The following is a 19,352-nucleotide window of genomic DNA, read 5'->3' as shown; positions in this document are numbered from 1 at the left end:
TCCCAGAGGTCAGAGGGTGGGAGTAGAGATTGTACAGGGTTGTTGACCACTGCAAGGACTTTGATTTTACTGTAAGTAGAATAGGTAGCCATTGAAGAGTTTTAAGGAGAAAGTGACTTGAGCTGACTTACACTGCAAGAGGTCACTCAGGCTGCTGTGTTGAGTATAGACTATTAGAATAATCCAATGAGAGATGGCGGTTGTGTGAAATAAGGCAGAGCCATGAAGAGTGTGTGAAGAGGTCACAGGACGGATATATTTTGAAGTTGGAAGTAATAAGATTTATGGATGAAGCAAATGCAGTGTGTGAGTGAAAGAGAGGTACCAAGGACAGTTCCAAGGTTTTTGATCTAAGCACCAATAATGGAGTTGCCATCAGCTGAGATATGTAAGACTGCAAGTAAGTCTGGCTTCTTGGGGGGAATATCAGGAAAACAGTCTTGAGAATGTTAATTTTGAGATACCCGTCAGAGATCTAGATACAGGCATCTGGAAATCAGGAGAGATGGATAATGTGGAGATATAAAGTGGGAATCATAAGACCACGAGTAGTTTTTGGAGCCATGAAATGGCATGAATTTACCAGGGGAGTTAAGGTAAATTGAGGAGGAAAGGCATTCCACGGTTGGGGATGAGAAGTAGAGCCAGTAAAGGAGGCTGAGATGGGGGTAGCAAGTACAAATGAAGGAAAATCAGGAACAGTGTAGTGTACTATTAGCCAAGTGAAGAAATACACCAGGAAGTGGTAATTAGATCAAGTGCTTCCAAGGACTGAGAAGTGTCTCCTGGATTCAGCAACATGGAGGTCAAACTGGATAAGAACAGTTTTGATGGGACCGTGGAGGCAAAAGTATGATAAAATGGGCTCAAAGGAGAATTGGAAGAAAAGAATTGGATACATAGAGTCAACTCCAATAACAGCTAGTTAATGATGTACAAAAGATAAAAAAATAAAAATATGATTTAAAAGAACATGTAAAAATGGAAAAGGTGAAAAGTCACAAAATAAAATTTTCATAAATATAGATAATTTTCTTTTTAATTAAATAGAGTGATAACAGTGAAAAGATTCTAAACTTTTCACCTCAGCTGGTACGATGATTTGGCAATATCACAAATAAGACATCTCCTTGTAATTTTTGTCGTAACTTTAAAGTACCCACTTTTTCAAATAGATGAAGTGATGTTAAGTTTAGTAAGAACTGAACATATAGAGAAAGAAAGGTTCCCACTTTCACACATGTACTTTCACATTCACAGATAGAAAACCAAAATAAGAGGGATATTTTTAAAGTAATGTCTTTGAGTATTCCCATCTGCTAAGAGTATAGCAATTCATTATTCGTACCCGAATCTAGGGTTATTTAAAATTAACAGCTTAAAACATTTAAAAATTCATTTAAAAACCTGTAGTTTTTATTACTTCTGAGATTTGATACCAACATTTTCTTTCCATACATATTTATGGGGTGGGATAGGGAGGGTGGGAGGGAGGGAGACGCAAGATGGAAGAGATATGGGAACATATGTATATACATAACTGATTCATTTTGTTGTAAAGCAGAAAAAAAATAAAAAAGTAAAAATAAAGGGGTGATGAAGTAAACTATTTTTGCCTTAGTGAACAAGTTTCATAACTAATATAATGCATACTGATTTAGGTCTTTTGAGAAAAGGTAAAGAGTATATGCCATTAGGGGAAATTATGGAAAAAGCATCTCAGAGACAGCATTCAGGAAGCAAAACTGAAAGTGTTGCGAATCACTTACCTCCCTAATGTCCCTTTGATACTTAGTGTTCATTTCTTCTGTTTTAATGAGATCCTTTCTTGCTGTCTCTGCTTCCTGTTCCACCTCTCCCACTCGGGAAGAAAGGGCTGCTAAACGTTCTTTCATTTGGGCCATTTCATAGTTTTGTTTTTCAAGCAATTCTTGTAGTTCAACTATTTGACTTGTTTCATCAGTTGAATCTATAGAACCATTGGACAAACGCTGCAGGAAAAGAGAAAGAAACTGCACTTAGAGTTTTCTTCATCATTAATTTAAAATTCATGAACTTAAAGATATGAGACTGATAAAGATTTCATACTGAGAAATAAGAACTCTAACAGAACTAGCTTTGGAGGAAAACTAAGTTTCTGAGAAAACTCTTAATTGACATTAAAATATAAAAGTAGATCAGTAATTTTCAAATAGGTTAATAGATGCATTTGAACTGGAAACTATTATATATGCTACATTATACACAGTTTAGCACAAAACATGGATATAGCATAAACATTCAATAAGTGGCAGCTATTTTTAATCAATTACATATAAAATTTATTATAAATATTTATGTAACACAGCATGTTATTATTAAATAATAAATAAGGGCACAGAAACTATGTAATATTTTCTATTTTTATTCAAGATCCTTTGTGAATTTGCAAGTCTTATTTTCCATGACTCTCAGTAAAAGAAAACTTACACTTTTCTTTTAAAGAAAGTTATTCCTGCTGTGAATCTGACCTAGCTGGAACAAAGGTATAGCATAGAAAAGTCTTGCTTTCTATATTGCTATCAACATAAAAGTAATGAGTGCACACAATCCACAGGAAAGAGGCTGAAGAGTTTAAATACTTTGAGATTGATTTTTCCTCTTTTTGAAGGGGCTGCCTGGAAACCAGGGTAACTCATGTCTTCAGAAGGATGACCTACAGCCTACCTGCACTGGAGAAATTTTGTGGTGAAGACAGTGCAGGAACTGGGGAGAAATAAGTGCTAAGAGAAAAAGATCACAATAAACTAGAAATAGGAAAGTATGGAGAAAAAGAAAAAAAGTACTATCAATTCTGTTAGAATGCTTGTTTGGAAAATATGAATTCATTCTAGCATGACAGATACATTAAGAAACAATTTGAAAAAAAAAAAAAGAATTTGAACATAATGTAACTTTTGTGTTTTCTTATGTACAATCTCATTCCTGATAATCACTGGCTGAACACAGAAAACCAGACCTAGCTGAATCAATCAGTGTAGGAATATACAAAATGTACACATGCACTTTCCTCAAACATCTAACACCAACCTCACACTTCATCAAGCGCTTTGAGTCAGCCCATCCATATCTGTGTTACACCTGTCTGATTTTAGATACTCCTCCTTCCAACACTTCACAACAGATCACAGCTATAACCCTTCTGACATCCACTGTGATCAGCAAACTTCAGATCTTTTTCAAAGTAAAGAGTTAAATTTATCACAGCAGTTATGCAATCCTTAACCATTTAACATGTGTAAAACTGTGCTACTATTTTTAGTATTAGAAATACTAGAAATAGTATTTAGAAATAGTATTCTATTTATTTTAAAAGTCATTGATAAAGGTTTTAGTGTTGTACTGCAAACCCCTTTCCCCCATAAGCCCTGTGATTTTTATTTTGAAATTTTGCATAACTCATGATATTTTGAAATGCAAATGTCCTATTAGACAAAACTGACTGTAGGATAAAAGGAGTATAGAAAGCATCACAAAAGCAGCGAGAAAGATAAAATACAGAGAATGGGAAAGCAAACAAATGGCAAGAGGTATTGGTAAGTCCAGTTGCCTAACACGTGGAGAAACAGTTGGACAAATCAAAATTAAAAGGGCAGAGAAAGATAGAGTCAGTCTTAAGATAGCATCTTAAGATACCAGTTGGATTTGCAGAATTAGTACTTTGAAAATATGACTGAACTTTTGTATTGCAAGTGCCAAACTTTTTCTTATCTAGTGAAAGGTGTAAGAGTGTTGGAAAGGATCAAAGGTCAGTTGACCAGTTGCTCCTTCAGAGTCTTGATTCCCCTAGCTGCTGGGACTGCTTGCTTGTGGAGGGATCAGAGCTGAGAACATGCCTAGCAATTGCTCTTAGTGGAAGGGAACTGCCTTTCCAAAGTTAAACCCCTCCGTTGGGGCATGCAATACCACATACAATGCAGAGCAGTATTATTGTGAAGCTAATAAAAAACCAACATTTTAGACAGTTTTTATGAACACAAAACCCAAAAACATTCATAGTGACATTTATATAAGATACCATTATCTGTACATTGAACTGGGAAAAGCCTATTTATATTCATTAGACAGCAACTGAGAACTGGTTTAGGGAGAAAGGCTAGAGAGAACTGCCAATCAATTATGTCCAAATTTGGGATAACTGAGGTATGATATTACAGGATTTCTGTAATAACAGCAAATATCTTCGAACTCTGTACACCACTTACAAGTAATGAGGCAATCTTAAGCTTTAATAGAATTTCTGCCTCCTCACATTGAGAATTTCCTCTAGTCAACTAAAAAATGGCAATTTTTAGAAACTACAAAATTCATTAGAAAATACATTTTTGCAGTGAAAAATTTTTTTTGTCATTGAAAAATTACATTTAAGATTTGAGTCCTTAAGAACTTTGGAGAAACTGAGACTTAGGTAATTATACGAAGTTGATTTGAATTAAAATGCAGAACTTTGAATTCCGAGGTCATTTCATCTACCCTTTGCCATATTACTTTTAATCAGAACATAAAAATCAAAACGATAGAATAACACATGCTGGATGGTATTGACAAGTAACAAGAATGTAGTGTGTGTATGTATAGCTATATGAATATACATACAACAGTACACACACACACACACGTGTATAAATTCTACAAATATTTGTTCAGTGCAACTGAATGATGTTAATTTTCTAATTAGAAAAATGATTATTCCAAATCTGTGCACCTGAAGTCCATTAAAATCTTGTCTAAAAGTTGCAAATTTTTTAATGGGCTCAAGGTAAGAGAAATTTAAGTAAATATAAACAGTAATCAGACAACGAAAATAAAACACTTTCAAAATGTTAACCTCTTCAATTCCTTTAAGTAACAGATGTGTACTGCATAGTCTTTATGCTACTTTGGAATTTAGTACTACCCATGGAAAATTTTTGAACAGTCAATTTTTCTCTGAAGTGCTTATTGACATTATATGTTTAAAAATGTGTAATATTTCATCTGTTCAAATCACCTTAAATATATTTTGTGCTGAGCTTAATATATGTTTTCATAATTTCAGAGTGGAAAGGTCATCTTAAACCTGTGGTGTATACCTTAGAAAAAGAATATACAACTTTGTTCCAAATCATTATTATCTTGGTCTACCTTTAAAATAAATTGTGGCACTTTAACATAAAGGGCAAATGAGAGAATTAAAGGAAAAATCAATGCTTATTTTAAATAGCTTTATCGAGATCTAATTTACATACCATAAAGTTCAACCATTTCAAGTGTAAATGTCAACGGTGTTTAGAATACTTAAAGAGTTGTGCAACTATCGATGTAATCTAATTTGAGAATATTCTCATTACCCCTAACAGAAACCTCATACCCATTAGCAGTCCCCTAAGAGCAGACCCCCACCCCCAGCCCGAGGCAGCCACTAATCTACTTTCTTTCAATACAGATTTGCATAGTATGTACCTTTGACATAAATGGAATCACAGAATAGTCTTGTGATTGGCTTTATTCACTGAACATAATGTTTCTGAGAGTCATTCATGTTGTGGCATATTATCAGTATTTCATATCTTTTATTGCTGAATAGTGTTTTACCATGTGAATATTCTACATGTAATTTATATATTCATCAGTTAATAGACATTTCAATTGTTTCCACCTTTTGACTACTGTGAATAATGTACCTGTGAACATTTGTGTACAAGCCTTTGTGTGGACATACATTTACAGTTCTTGTGGAACTCCTAGGAGATTCCTAGGAGAAGAATTCTTCTCCTAGGAGAAGAATTGCTGGATCATATGATAATTCTATGTTTAACATTTTGAAGAAATATTTCCCAAAGTGGTTGCCCCATTTTACATTCCCACCAGCAATCACGAGAGTTCCAATTCCCCACATCCTCACCAAAACTTGTCTTTTTATTATAGTCATTCTGGTGGGTATGAAGTGGAATCTCCTTGTGGTTTTGATTTGCAATCCCTAATGACTAATTATGTTGAGCATCTTTTCTTATGCCTACTGACGTTTTGTGTATTTACTTTGGGGAAATGTCCATTCAAAGTATTTGCCCATTTACTAATTGGGTTATTTGTCTTTTATTATTGAGTTATAAGAATTGCTTATATATACTTTGGATACAAGTTCTTTGTCAGATATATGACTTATAAATAGTTCTTTCCAGTATTTCGATTATCTTTTTTACTTTCCTGATGGCACAGTTTGAAAGTGTTTTTAATTTTAATGAAGTCCAATTTATCATTTTTCTCCTTTATGTGCTTTTGGTGTTATACCAAGAAGTTATTTCTTAACATAAGTTTATAAAGACTTCAATTTTTTTTCTTTTAAAGTGTAGAAGTATACACTTAAATTACTAGTTTTCAAAGGCAATAAAGGCTCAGATGATAAAATGTTTTAAATATATATTTTGAGTCAATCAATAATTATTTATTGAGCACCTACTATGTGCCAAATGGAAGAAATTAGGTTTTAGGATTTTTAAAAAATATGATGATACATTCCTGCCATTAAGGAAATTTTCATCGAGCAGAGAAGTGACACACAAACAAGCAGGTATTAAGTACTGCAATGAAATATTATCATAGAGTTATGTTTTGCTTACATATTTGTGTTATGGGAGCAGAAAGAAGATACCTTTTGTGACACCCTTTGAGTTGGGTTTTTAAAGGTAAGCAATTATATTTCAAGTAAAATAAGGGAGGGGGTAGTTATTCCAGGAAGGGGAAACAACATGAGCAAAGGCAGGGAGGCATTCTCTGCAGGGGGATTATGAGTAGCCCTGTGTGCAGAGCAAAAGATGTGCTGTGGGGAAATGGGAGGATATGAGACCTGAAACGGAGGGCCAGCATACATTAAGATGTCCTTAACTTCTCATATGAAATAGCATGAACTTTGGGTATAAACAGAATGACAGAGAGTCATCAAAGGTTTCTGAACAGGGAAGTTACCTGTAAACATTTGCTGGCAACCTGCTCATCTCATGATCCTGGTGGTCTGTGTAAAGCCTTTCTTAGCTGCCTGTAGTGGACAATTTTTGCTTGCCTGCTCAGCATCCATTTTTCCTTCCCACTTCCCCACAGTTAGAGTTGCCAGATGAAATACAGGGTACCCAGTTAAACATTTTTTTCCTTTGGAATGTACTTAATTATTTTCTTTTAATTAAAAAAAATTGTTTATTGTGGTAAAAGTCACATAATATAAAACATACTACTTTAATCATATTTAACTGTACAGTTCAGTGGCACTAAGGATATTCACATTGTTGTGCTGCTCTCACCATCATCCATCTCCCGAATTTTTACCTACCCAGGTAAATTTGAATTTCAGAGAGACAATGAAAAATTATTCAGTATGTCTCATGCAGTATTTGGGTCAAGCATATACTAGGGGAATTGATTATGCAAAGAAAACATTGAGCCAAACCCAGAATGAAAGCATAAATTATGTGTTTACTTGACAAAGGAAACAGGAAAATCAAAAACTGGGAGACACAAGTGGGTATAGGATTTTTAAAGCCACCCGTTGTAGCTAGAATTGAATAGGCTACAGCAAGAAGATGGGAGGGGGTGTAGGTGGAAGGATGATATGAGTTCTTGAGATGATGTGGGTTCTTGAGATCATTGCAGGACTTTGACTTTTACTCTGGGTGAGATGGGGACCCTATGAAGGTGCTGAGCAGAGGAGTGGCATGATCTCACATTTTCAACGCATCCCTCTGCTTTCTTGTAAAAGCCAGACTGTAGGAGTAAAGGATAAAATTAAAGAGATGAATTATAGAGGCTTTTAAGTAATCCAGGTGGATGATAATGCTGGCTTGCACCAGGGTGTTAGCAGTGAAGGTTGTGAGAATTGGTCATATTCTTTCAATGGATTAGACGTGATATGAGACCAAAAGCATAGACTCAAGCAGGACTTTAAGAATTTTGGTCTTCAATTAGAAGAATGGTGTTGCTATTTATAGAAGAGGGGGAATCTTCAGAAGAAACAGATTTGGGATTAGGATGGGGTAAAATAAAGAACTGGGTTTTGGAAACAAAGTTTGAGGTAACTTGTGAGATGTCGAAGTTAAGTCTCTTAGGCTGTTGCAGGAGCCTGCAGTCAGGAGTAGTCAGTGCATGGATGTTTTCTATGAAAAATTATCACACTGGATGAGATCACCTGTGGAGTCAGAGGGGAGGATCATCAAAGGTGACTAAGAAGGTATCTTTAAAGATCTCTTCACATATCACTTTATCAGAGAGGTCTTTTATTCCTGCTATGTAATATGCATTTTGTTTGTTGTCTGTCTCACTCACTAAAATATATATTCCAAAATTTTCTCTCTATCCCAGGCTTAACCTGTATATTCTTGTATGTTCAACTACTACTCCATTTTCCTGCTTGAATATCAAATAGGCAGTCCAACCAAACTCAGAATGTTCAAAACCAAATCCCTGTGCCTCTTCCCCAAATCTGTTTCACCTTCAACCTTTACCAGCTCAGTTGGTAAAAACTCCATCCTTCCATATGCTTCCACAGGCTGAAAAACTTTGGTGTCACCAAGTCCTCTCTTTTTCTCCCATCTCCTATTGAGTCTATTAGAAAAACATGTTTGCCTTATCTTTGCAATAGAATAAATATGACTCGTTTTCATGCTGTCTACTGCTGTCACCTGTTGGGGAAGCAGTCTTCATGCAAACTGCCAACCCTCTCCAGGATTGCCCAGTCAATGTCCTGCATCTGGAATATTCCCCTACATGGAAGCTAGGTGTCAAGCTATAACTTGGCCCCAGATTCTTCTTCCTTATTAGGAGAAACCATTTCCCTGTTCTAGGTACGCAGTGAACTTCCTTGTATTGAATGTGCTATATGTCACCTGGCCAGCCCCACCAGTGTATCTGCCCCTCATGGGAAGAGAACGGGTCTTCTCCTGCAGCATGAGAGGCGTGCGTGCAGTCCATTGTCCTGCCTCTGCTACCAGGAAGGACCAATTCCCTAGCCACGGGAGATTTGTGCAGGCCACAGATGCTGATCTTGCTGCCTCTCTTCACCTTTCTGTGAGTAGTGTTGTTCCAGCTGGAAAGATCAAAGGTTGGGAGACACAAGTGGGTTTAGAATTTTCAAGGGGACCCAGTGTGGCTAGGATGGAATGAACTACAGCAAGAGGATGGGAGTGGATATAGATGGGCAGATGATGTGGGTTCTTGAGATCACCGTAGAACTTTGACTTTTACTCTGAGTGAGATGGGAACCGGAGGAAGATTCTATGAGCAGAGCAGGGGCAATCTATTAGGAAAAGATGTTTGCTTTATCTTTGCAGTACATGTGAATCTTCCCCATGTATGCTACCTCCTGTATGTCAAGGAGCTCCTTGTTGTCAGTCCTCTTTGCTGACTCTGAAACCCCAGAAGATGCAATAGGCTGAGATATGTGGGCTCTGACTTCTGGTGGTTGGTACTGTTACAATCTTTGCCATCCTCCATGCAAATCCTCACCTGGGATTGGTAGCTGGTTTTTCCTGCTCAACACCAGCCCTTGTCTGCATCATCTACTCTCACTAGAATCACTGTAATAACCTCCTAACTGGTCTCTTTGCTTCTAACTTTGTCCTTTTATGTTCATTCTTAAAACAACCAGAGTGATCCATGGTGATCTTGTTACATGATAGATAAAGTTATTCCTCTGCTCAAAACACTACAATGGTTTTTCATTCTACTCAGCACAAGAGCGAAAACTTACAGTGAGCAATAACCACTGCCCCATCCCCCTTCCCCTTCCCTCCTCCCCTCCCCTTCCCCCGTGCCTTTACCTCTCTGAACTCTCTCCTGCTATTCTCCCATTTGCTCTCTTGCTTCAGCCACACTGGCAAACTCATTGTTCCTCTAATAAAGTCAATCACTGTCCCAAGTTACAGTCTTTGCTTAGTTCTTCCTTCTGCTTGGAATGCTCTTCCCCTAGTAACCCACATGACTAAAAACCTCAACAATTTCAAGGACGCCAATCTTGACCACCTTATTTAAAAGTGCAAACTGTCTCCACCCTATGTCTCCCTAGGACTCTTGATCCTTTTGTGTTTCTCTAATTTTTTTTTCTTCAATAGCATTTATCATCTTCTAACATGACAAATGATTTACTTATTTATATTTATTGTTTATTTTCTGCTAACCTCCTCCAACCTGCTGGATTATAAGCTTCAGGAGGTAAAGAGCCTTTATATGTTTACTCTTTGGTGTATCACAAGTGTCTAGAAAGATGCTTGGCACATGATGCAATAGACTTTTGTTGACTAAATAAATGTTTTGATTCCTTCTATGTCTCTAGTGACCAAAACAGCATCTTCCACAAAAATATATTTGTTGGATGAATGAATGAATGTTTCCATTAATGAATATGATGAGTTTTAGGAAAAACAGTAAGGATTCAAAAAGAAAAGAAATATAGAGACAATATACTTAGCTTTCATTGTATAAAGTTTATGACAGGGAATTTAGTCTTCTTTTATCCTGTTTTAAAAGCACTATATAGATGAATTATCTATAAGAGTGGAAAAATTTGAAGTAAAATTAGGAAAGCATTGTTATAAATTCACCTTAAAATAAATAATATGGTCAAAATAGACAGTCTATGTGCAAGACCAAGTGGAATAAATGAAGCCCCAGAGGTCTCATCATGTCACAGTCACAGTGACTTCTCATGAGATGAAGCCAGGAATTTACACATGTTCTTCCATATTATACCAGGTAAAAAATGGAAATAGGTCTCTCTTTGAATTTGAGAATCACTGGCAAAATGACCTAACCATTAATATTTTTTTCACTCTACTTCTAGCTTTAGCATATATTAAAGAATACTCTAACATGTTTACAAAACAGTGGTACAGTTAAATTACTAATGTGACCATTTTAATTCTGCATTTTATACTCCTTTAATGGTTATTACTTATTTTGGGCGTATATTTGTGGCCATACATTGCTCTCCTGCCAAAGAATAGCAGTTTGTTAAACATAATAATAAATAGTTTTTCACAGTGCTTTTAAGTGATGAGAGTGCCTCTTTAGTGTACAGAATAGAGGGCATTTAAATTGCTATATTAACATAACAATAATTGATTTCTCCCTTGGATAGATATTTCTTGACAAGCTATTCCAGAGGATTTAGGAACTATGTTAATTATAAATTTTTAGAGTTTGATGGTGCTGCCCATGCGGAATGAATATTTGGTTGACCTTTTTCATTTTCCTCAGGAGCTATTACACTTGGCAGTAGACAGTTTTTCCCCAGACTTACTGAGATATAGCTGACATATAACATTGTGCAAGTTTAAGGTATATAAAGTGATGATTTGATGTATATATACATTGTGAAATGATGACCACAGTAAGGTTAGTTAACACAGCCATCACCTCACATGGTTACCATTTTTACTTTGTAGTGAGAACATTTGAGATCTACTCTCTTAGCAACTTTCAAATACACAATACAGTATTGTTAACTACAGTCACTATGGCAGCTGATAATTTAAACTTTATTCTGAACATATTTCTGAACTTGACTTGTACATTTTTGACACCTCCCTGCCCATGTTTTTCATGACTAAAACATAAGTCTTGGATTCTCTCCTAATGAATTTCAAAAAGTTCTTTTTTCTTTTATGCATTTTACTTCTCATGGTTTATTAATCTTTCTAGAGAAAATAGAAAAAGATGCTAAAGAGTGGAAATTAGGAATTTATCCTACTATTAATTCAGATATTAGAGGCACAGATATACTTAAAATTCATCAGCATTTAAGGGATAAACAATAAGCAGTTCCATTTCATTTTTGAAAATAGTTCTATAAAATTTTATGGTTAGAGATGAATTATTGATTATCTGCTCAAAGAAGTTACACTAAGATTTTCAATCATTAACGTAAATATCCAGCACCAATAATTCTTTAGCGGATATGAAGAAATCCTTAAAACAGGAAAGTAATAAAATATATTTCACTCTGTGAGGAAAAGAGAAATGTAATACAAAAGAAATGTAGAACAAAGAATAAAGAAAAAAACCCCAAATCCATAAAAAGGAAGTGTTCATAGGCATAAAAATAATAAGTAACAAAAATTAGAGCTGATAGTTCATTGTAAATTCCATGAGAGTCATCAATGTATTAGGATGAAAGAAATATACATAACAGAATGAAAGACGGAACCAGTCAGGGATTCCATAGGCTGATAATGAAGTCTGTATGTGGACTATATGAGTAAATCTGAGACCAGGCCTTGACCAAAGAAGGGACTTGGAAGACTTCAGTCAATCTGATACCCTAGCAAATATTTCCTTTTATTCCAAGAGATCGTTGTACTCCCCAATTTACTTCAAATTCTCAAATTTGGATTTGCCTCCAAATCCCCATATAAGACTGTATCTTTCATTAGAATAATGACAAATTATAATAATAGCTAACATTTATTGAGTACTTACCCAAGAACTTATAGCTAAAAATTTTTCTGGCTCTAAGCTTTCATTTGTAACAATTACTCCATTTCCCTAACATTATTAAGTTCTAAGTGTCAGGTACTGTTCCACATGAATTATGTGCATAAACTCTTTAATCCCTGTAACAACCTATTGGATACAGAAATGGAAACTGAAGCACAGAATATATTTTGCTTAAGGTCACACTACTAAAAAGTCATAAGATTAAGATTTGAATGAAGGCATTCCAGTTTCATATTCCTAGGAGTCTGTACTCTCTCTCTACCTACCCCTCTCCTTTCTTCCTTCTTTTGTCAATTTTCTCTCTCTTTTCTTGTTCATTCTCTCTTGTTCATTTATCATTTCATTTATCCATTCATTAAACCTACTTATTGTTTCATTTATTCATTCAATCACCAAAACTCTGTTTAGCTTCTACCATATGCCAGACACTACGTTGGGTGCTCAGAATATGAAGACTCCTGCTTAAATGCAGCATAATGTGGGAAAAAAGAATAAACCAAATAAAGCAACCAATTAACCAAATTCATAAGGATCAGATAGCAATTCAGCACTGGGGATTTCTAATGCTTCAAGGCTATGGCTTTTGGGCATCTGCCCACACTGCTTTTGTTAATCTCCATATTGCTTTTAGCTCTCAAAAATCAGACCTGACTTCAGGTTTCAAATCTTGTCCAACAAATAACAACATTTTGTCTTTGATTTGAAATTCTACAGCACAGAATTCACAGCTGTTACTTCTAATTCCACAATGATTCCTTAAATCTGTTTCATTATATGTAAATCATTTATTTACAATCCCTGCAAACCTAGAGCCTATGACAAAGCAGAACTAATATTTGTATTCCACATCAGTTATTCTCAACCATTAGAATCCTTGGAAGAACTGAATAAAAATATAGAATGGAAACCACTCTAGACCATATCCAAGGGTGGGGTGCAGACATATAATTGTTTTTTAAATCTCCCTAAGTAACTGCAATGTTTAGTTGAGGTTAAGAACCACAGATCTATATTATCCAGGTACTTTACTAATAAATGTATGTAATTTATTCATCAAACCTAAAAAACTGGCATAAAGAGGAAAAGCTTCAAAGTAATACAATAATAAAATTGTTGGTGAAATATATGTAATAAAAGATGTGATAATAGACCCAAGAATAGTAGACCCTAGAATCAACTAATTATTTTTTAATGTAATATTTCAAATGGAACGACTTGACTTTATCTCTTAATTCCGAATGATTAGAAGAAACAAACCTCTATAATAGAATTGACTAAATATTGCCCTGCTTGGAAGGTTTCTAGACCAGATGATTTCTTTTTTTTTAATAAATATATTTATTTTTATTTATTAATTTTTGGCTGCATTGGGTCTTCATTGAGGTGCGCAGGCTTCTCATTGCAGTGGCTTCTCTTTTTGCGGAGCATGGGCCCTAGCCACGCAGGCTTCAGCAGTTGTGGCTCGCAGCCTCTAGAGTGCAGGCTCAGTAGTTGTGGCACACGGGCTTAGTTGCTCTGCGGCATGTGGGATTTTCCCGGACCAGGGCTCGAACCTGTGTCCCCTACATTGGCAGGCAGATTCTTAACCACTGAGCCACCAGGGAAGCCCCCCAAATGATTTCTTATAGTTACTTCTCCATTAATAATTTTACTGTTCAACACTGAGATCTGCAAACTCATTATGATAAAGTAAATTCCTGATAATTTTATTCAATTAAAATATCCAGCAATAGACCTTTGCTTGTCGGTTCTTTGTTTAATGTGATCAATAATGTTTTGTTAATAAGTATAAAACAGATTTATTGTTTTTACAGAAATTCTAGATCACTTTTTAATTTCCACTGAATTTAAGGATCTTTTCATCTGAGGAATCTCTTGTCATTCTGAAGTTCTTATAATGCTTAAACTAGAATACACATCATTCACTAGCTGATGTATGTGGCTTAATAGAAATATAATTCATTTTTATAGTGTTTTAAATCTAAATAAAAGATGAGAAATTTCTAATGTTACCATGATCAATGTTAATAACACTCATAAATATAAAAAGTAGCTATTTCTCATATTACAACATGAAATAAAAATATTGAATTATTAATGTGGAAAAACACTCATCTGTAAAATTCTTAATCTATATAATTAGAAGATACGAGGAGATGAATTGTACATAAGGAGTTTTTTTGTTTGTTATTGTTTTTTATTTTTGCTTTCAATTGAAAGTATTCAAATGTTTCTTTGTTCAGCTATAGAATAAACAAGTAACACTGAAGAGGATCTTTCTAGCTGTAAGAATTACTAAGGAGTCCTTTTAGATATGTAAATATAAGAAAAGTATACACCCTGCCCCAGAGGAAGAATATTTAGTGGAGCCTTGATAAATGATTTCTTCCACAGTGTCTTGCTGGGGTGGGGGTGGGGGTTTGCATAATTAGCATGAAACCTCTGGAGGGAGAGGAAAAGAGAGACTTTTTTTTTTTTTTAACATCTTTATTGGAGTATAATTGCTTTACAATGGTGTGTTAGTTTCTGCTTTATAACAAAGTGAATCAGTTATACATACACATATATCCCCATATCCCCTCCCTCTTGCTTCTTCCTCCCACCCTCCCTATCCCACCCCTCTAGGTGGTCACAAAGCACCAAGCTGATCTCCCTGTGCTATGCGGCTGCTTCCCACTAGCTAACTCTTTTACGTTCAGTGTATATATGTCCATGCCACTCTCTCACTTAGTCCCAGCTTACCCTTCCCCCTCTCCGTGTCCTCAAGTCCATTCTCTAGCAGGTCTGTGTCTTTATTCCCGTCTTGCCCCTCGGTTCTTCATGACCATTTTTCTTTCTTTCTCTTTTTTAGATTCCATATATATGTGTTGGCATACAGTATTTGTTTTTCTCCTTCTGACTTACTTCACTTTGTATGACAGACTCTAGGTCCATCCACCTCACTACAAATAACTCAATTTCATTTCTTTTTAATAGCTTAGTAATACTCCATTGTATATATGTGCCACATCTTCTTTATCCATTCATCTGTTGATGGACACTTAGGTTGCTTCCACATCCTGGCTACTGTAAATAGAGCTGCAGTGAACATTGTGGTACATGACTCTTTTTGAATTACGGTTTTCTCAGGGTATATGCCCAGTGGTGGGATTGCTGGGTTGTATGGTAGTTCTATTTTTAGTTTTTTAAGGAACCTCCATACTGTTCTCCATAGTGGCTGTATCAATTTACATTCCCACCAACAGTGCAAGAGTGATCCCTTTTCTCCACACCCTCTCCAGCATTTATTGTTTCTAGATTTTTTGATGACGGCCATTCTGACTGGTGTGAGATGATATATCATTGTAGTTTTGATTTGCATTTCTCTAATGATTAATGATGTTGAGAGACTCAATTGCTCTCCATTTAATTATGAAGTTCAGTGTTATTTCAAATTCTCTCACAGACTAAGACAATTGACTACATCAGAAAGGGCTCCAAGAGTTCACAAGGAGAACTTACCATGAGGGAAGTAAGAGTCTGGACTGAGACCTGAGTTCACTATCCAATGTCAGCAGGTTCCAGCTTGGTGTGTGGCTAAGACTGGAAAAACCTTCCTGGCTCAGTCATCTTGATGCATTTGGGAACTTAAGTGTGAAACTAAGCCTCAGTCTGGTATAACTTGGAGAAAGGAAAAACCTCTGAAGAACCACTCAGTTAGGGAATGACACTACTGTTAGTGGAACTTGCAAACCAGGCCAGTGATTGGTATGGAATGGTTTCATTTAGCTCGTATGTCAGTGGGTTATTGCAATAGTACATGGGTGGCATTTGATTTTGAGGGGCCACCGAATTTGAAGTGATACTTTGAAGACTATAAAGTCAAGCATACCATTCTGACCCATGCTATTCCACACTATACTGAACCAATATGTAAGAAATAAAATCTAACAATCTGCAATACTTCTATGTGAAAAATTAAACAATTTTATAGAAGAACATAAAACAATACATAAATAAATGGAGACTCAAACCATATTACAAATGGCAAGACAATATATCATAGAAGTGACTATTCTCCCCAAATTAATTAATTTATTTAAGCAATTTCAGTGAAAATATCAATAGGGTTTTAAAATGGGAATTCAAAAGCTGATATTATAATTAAACTCTATGGAGTTTATTCTTAGCTGGGGTGACAGACTATAAATTATAGACATTATAAATAAATGAATCATACTTTATATTACAATGTCAGAATATATTGATGACATTTGAACAAAGGTTTGATGGAAGTGAGGATAGCCACGCAGATATCTGGAAGAAGGGCATTCTAGACAGAAGGAAGAGCAAGTCGGAAGTCAACAGGAGGCCAGTGTGGCTGGGGTGATGATGGAGATGAAGTCATAGAATGAGGAAAGTCAAATCATGCAGAGCCTGTGTAAATGGGAAACACTCGCAGAGTTTTGAGCATATGATTGACACGTTCAGATTTATGTTTTAAAGCATCACTCTGATTCATGTCATGTTAAAAATAGACAATAAGGGCCCACAAGAGAAGCAGAGAGACTTGGAAGGAGGTGATTACAATAATCCAGGTGAGAGATGATAGTGGTTTAGAGTAGAGTGCTTAGTGGAAGTGGTGAGAAGTGGCAGATTCTGGATATATTTTGAAAGTAGAGCAAATAGAGTTTCTTTACAGTTTGATGTGGGGTGTGAGACACAGGGAGGACTTAAGGATAACTCCAAATTCTTTAGATTGAACAACTGGAAAGGTGAGATTCCCATCATTTGAGATGGAGAAGATGCAGGGAATTTTGGAGGGGAATATCAAAAGGTAAGGTTTTTGACATTTTAAGGTTCAGTGACTTTTAGATACACATGTGGAGATGACAGATGTTCAATAGGCAGTTGGATATATATACTTGGCTGTAGGGTCTGTAGAGGTAAAGATTTGTAAGTCATTAGCATATGGACAGCATTTAAGGCTATGAGGCTGATTGAAATCACTGAGAGAAAAGATGGAGAACCGAGCCCTGGGTCACCTCAACATTAAGAATTCAAGAAGAAAACAGGCAATATAGCCAATATTTTATAGTAACTCTAAATGGAGTATAATCTATAAAAATACTGAACTACTATGTTGTACACCTAAAACTAATACAATATTGTAAATCAACTATACTTTAATAAACAAACAAACAAACAAATAAATATTAGAGCAAGGTCTGACCATGAGAATGTAAACTTTCTGGAATTTGAAAAAATCTTGGGAAGTATATAGGAGCTTCCATTGGATGGGGATAGGAGTTTAAAGCAAATTTAATGTAACTCTCAGGATAAAATAAACTCACTGGACATAAAGTACATATCTAGATGCTTAAAAAAAAGAAGTCAGGAAGAAGAATATGGTCCAAGAAAAGAATGAGCCACTGGTGAGGGAAGAGAAAAACAGAGTGAAGTTTCCTATACTGCAAGTGAAAAATAAAGGAGAATCTAATAATAAAAAAAAAAGAAGGTGAACAACTATGACATCAACTCAAGAAGGGCTGAGAATTGGCCACTGTATTTAGCAATATAAAATTAGTGATGATGGTAACAGGAGAGGTTTCTGTGTAGCGGTGGAGCAAAGACCTTCCTGGAATAGGTTTACAAAGAAAGCACAGAAAGCAACTGGGGACAGTGAGTAGATGACCCTTTCGAAGAGCTTTGCTGCACAGGGGAGTAGAAAATAGAGCAATAGCTGATGGTATAAGTAGGACCAAAAGAGAATTTCTTTTAAGTTGGAAGAACTTTGTATGTTATAGGAATGGGATGGATAAAGAAAAAAACTGATGGCAAAGGAGAGCAGAGTAAGAATTGCTGGAGCAGTACACTTGACTACATGATTGTGGAGACATCACATGGTGTAACTCACAGGTGTCACAAAGTTTTCTTTGTCTAAGGTGTTTTTTTTTTTTTTTTTTTTTTTTTATTTTTTGAAGACTCATGCTCAGCCTAATAAGCTCTTTCATGCTTTTAGACATCTGGACAGATTTAAGACTTTGCTTGAAGTAAATACTCTTATATTTTGAAATCCATGAAACCAGGTAGTTTATATGCCACCTTTTTCACCCATGTTCACTTTTAATATTTGTATACTTGTTACACTATTTATCTCGGCTCATCCTGCTCACAAGCTGTGTGTCTTTGAGCCAGTAATCTTTGCTCTACAAACATCACAGGGTTATTACAGGAATCCAATGAAACAACTATGTAAAAGTACTTTTGGCAAATGTAAAGGGCTTTGTACAAGTTATTTATCTTGTTCTCATTGGCATGTAGCCCTTTTGTTAATGAGGTTTACAGACAGCTTTGAAGAACAGTCTGCCTGTCTTTGAAAGGCCAGAGCCAGCATTAAGGAATATTTTTCAGAGTACTCATTTTGGCATGTGCAATTCTCCTGCAAATAAAGGGAATTTCTGGTCATACAAGTTTAGGAAACACCGTGTACTATGTTTCCTCTTGGGCAATTTTAATAAATTTTAATAAATACTACAGTAAAGATAACAGTTCAAAATTGTATAGCATTATATATATTAATATTCTTGTCCTGAAAAATCTCTTTTTTTGTGGGAGTGGGTTCTGTAAAACATCCATTAAATTTCTGGGGAACTCGTGCTTCATGAGAAATGTTAAGATGGATAAACTCTACCAAAGTGAAAAATAAAATTAGGCCAATTGCAGAACATCTGAATGATAGACTTAAAAATTCTCCTGGATTGGCTTAAAGACCAGACAAAGCAATGAAGAGGGAAGGAAAGTATTTTTTCTTCTCTATATCCATATAAGAAAGCAGAGTCCCTGTCACAGACTAGACACTCAAATTATGCCAA

General features: G+C 35.6%; 1 protein-coding gene across 1 annotated transcript in view; it reads right to left on the bottom strand.

The window, feature by feature from the left end:
* The window catches only part of PPFIA2 (PTPRF interacting protein alpha 2), a 474,947-nt gene that overhangs the window by 120,937 nt on the left and 334,658 nt on the right, over positions 1–19,352 (bottom strand). The window contains exon 8 of the mRNA XM_079936903.1: positions 1,770–1,991. Coding sequence (XP_079793029.1) covers positions 1,770–1,991 — 222 coding nt within the window. The remainder of the gene's footprint in view (positions 1–1,769; positions 1,992–19,352) is intronic.

The sequence above is a fragment of the Stenella coeruleoalba genome (assembly GCF_951394435.1).
Source record: "Stenella coeruleoalba genome assembly, chromosome: 11".
NCBI lineage: Eukaryota > Metazoa > Chordata > Mammalia > Artiodactyla > Delphinidae > Stenella > Stenella coeruleoalba.
The sequence above is the reverse complement of the archived record's forward strand: the minus strand, read 5'-3'. Positions and strand labels throughout refer to the sequence as shown.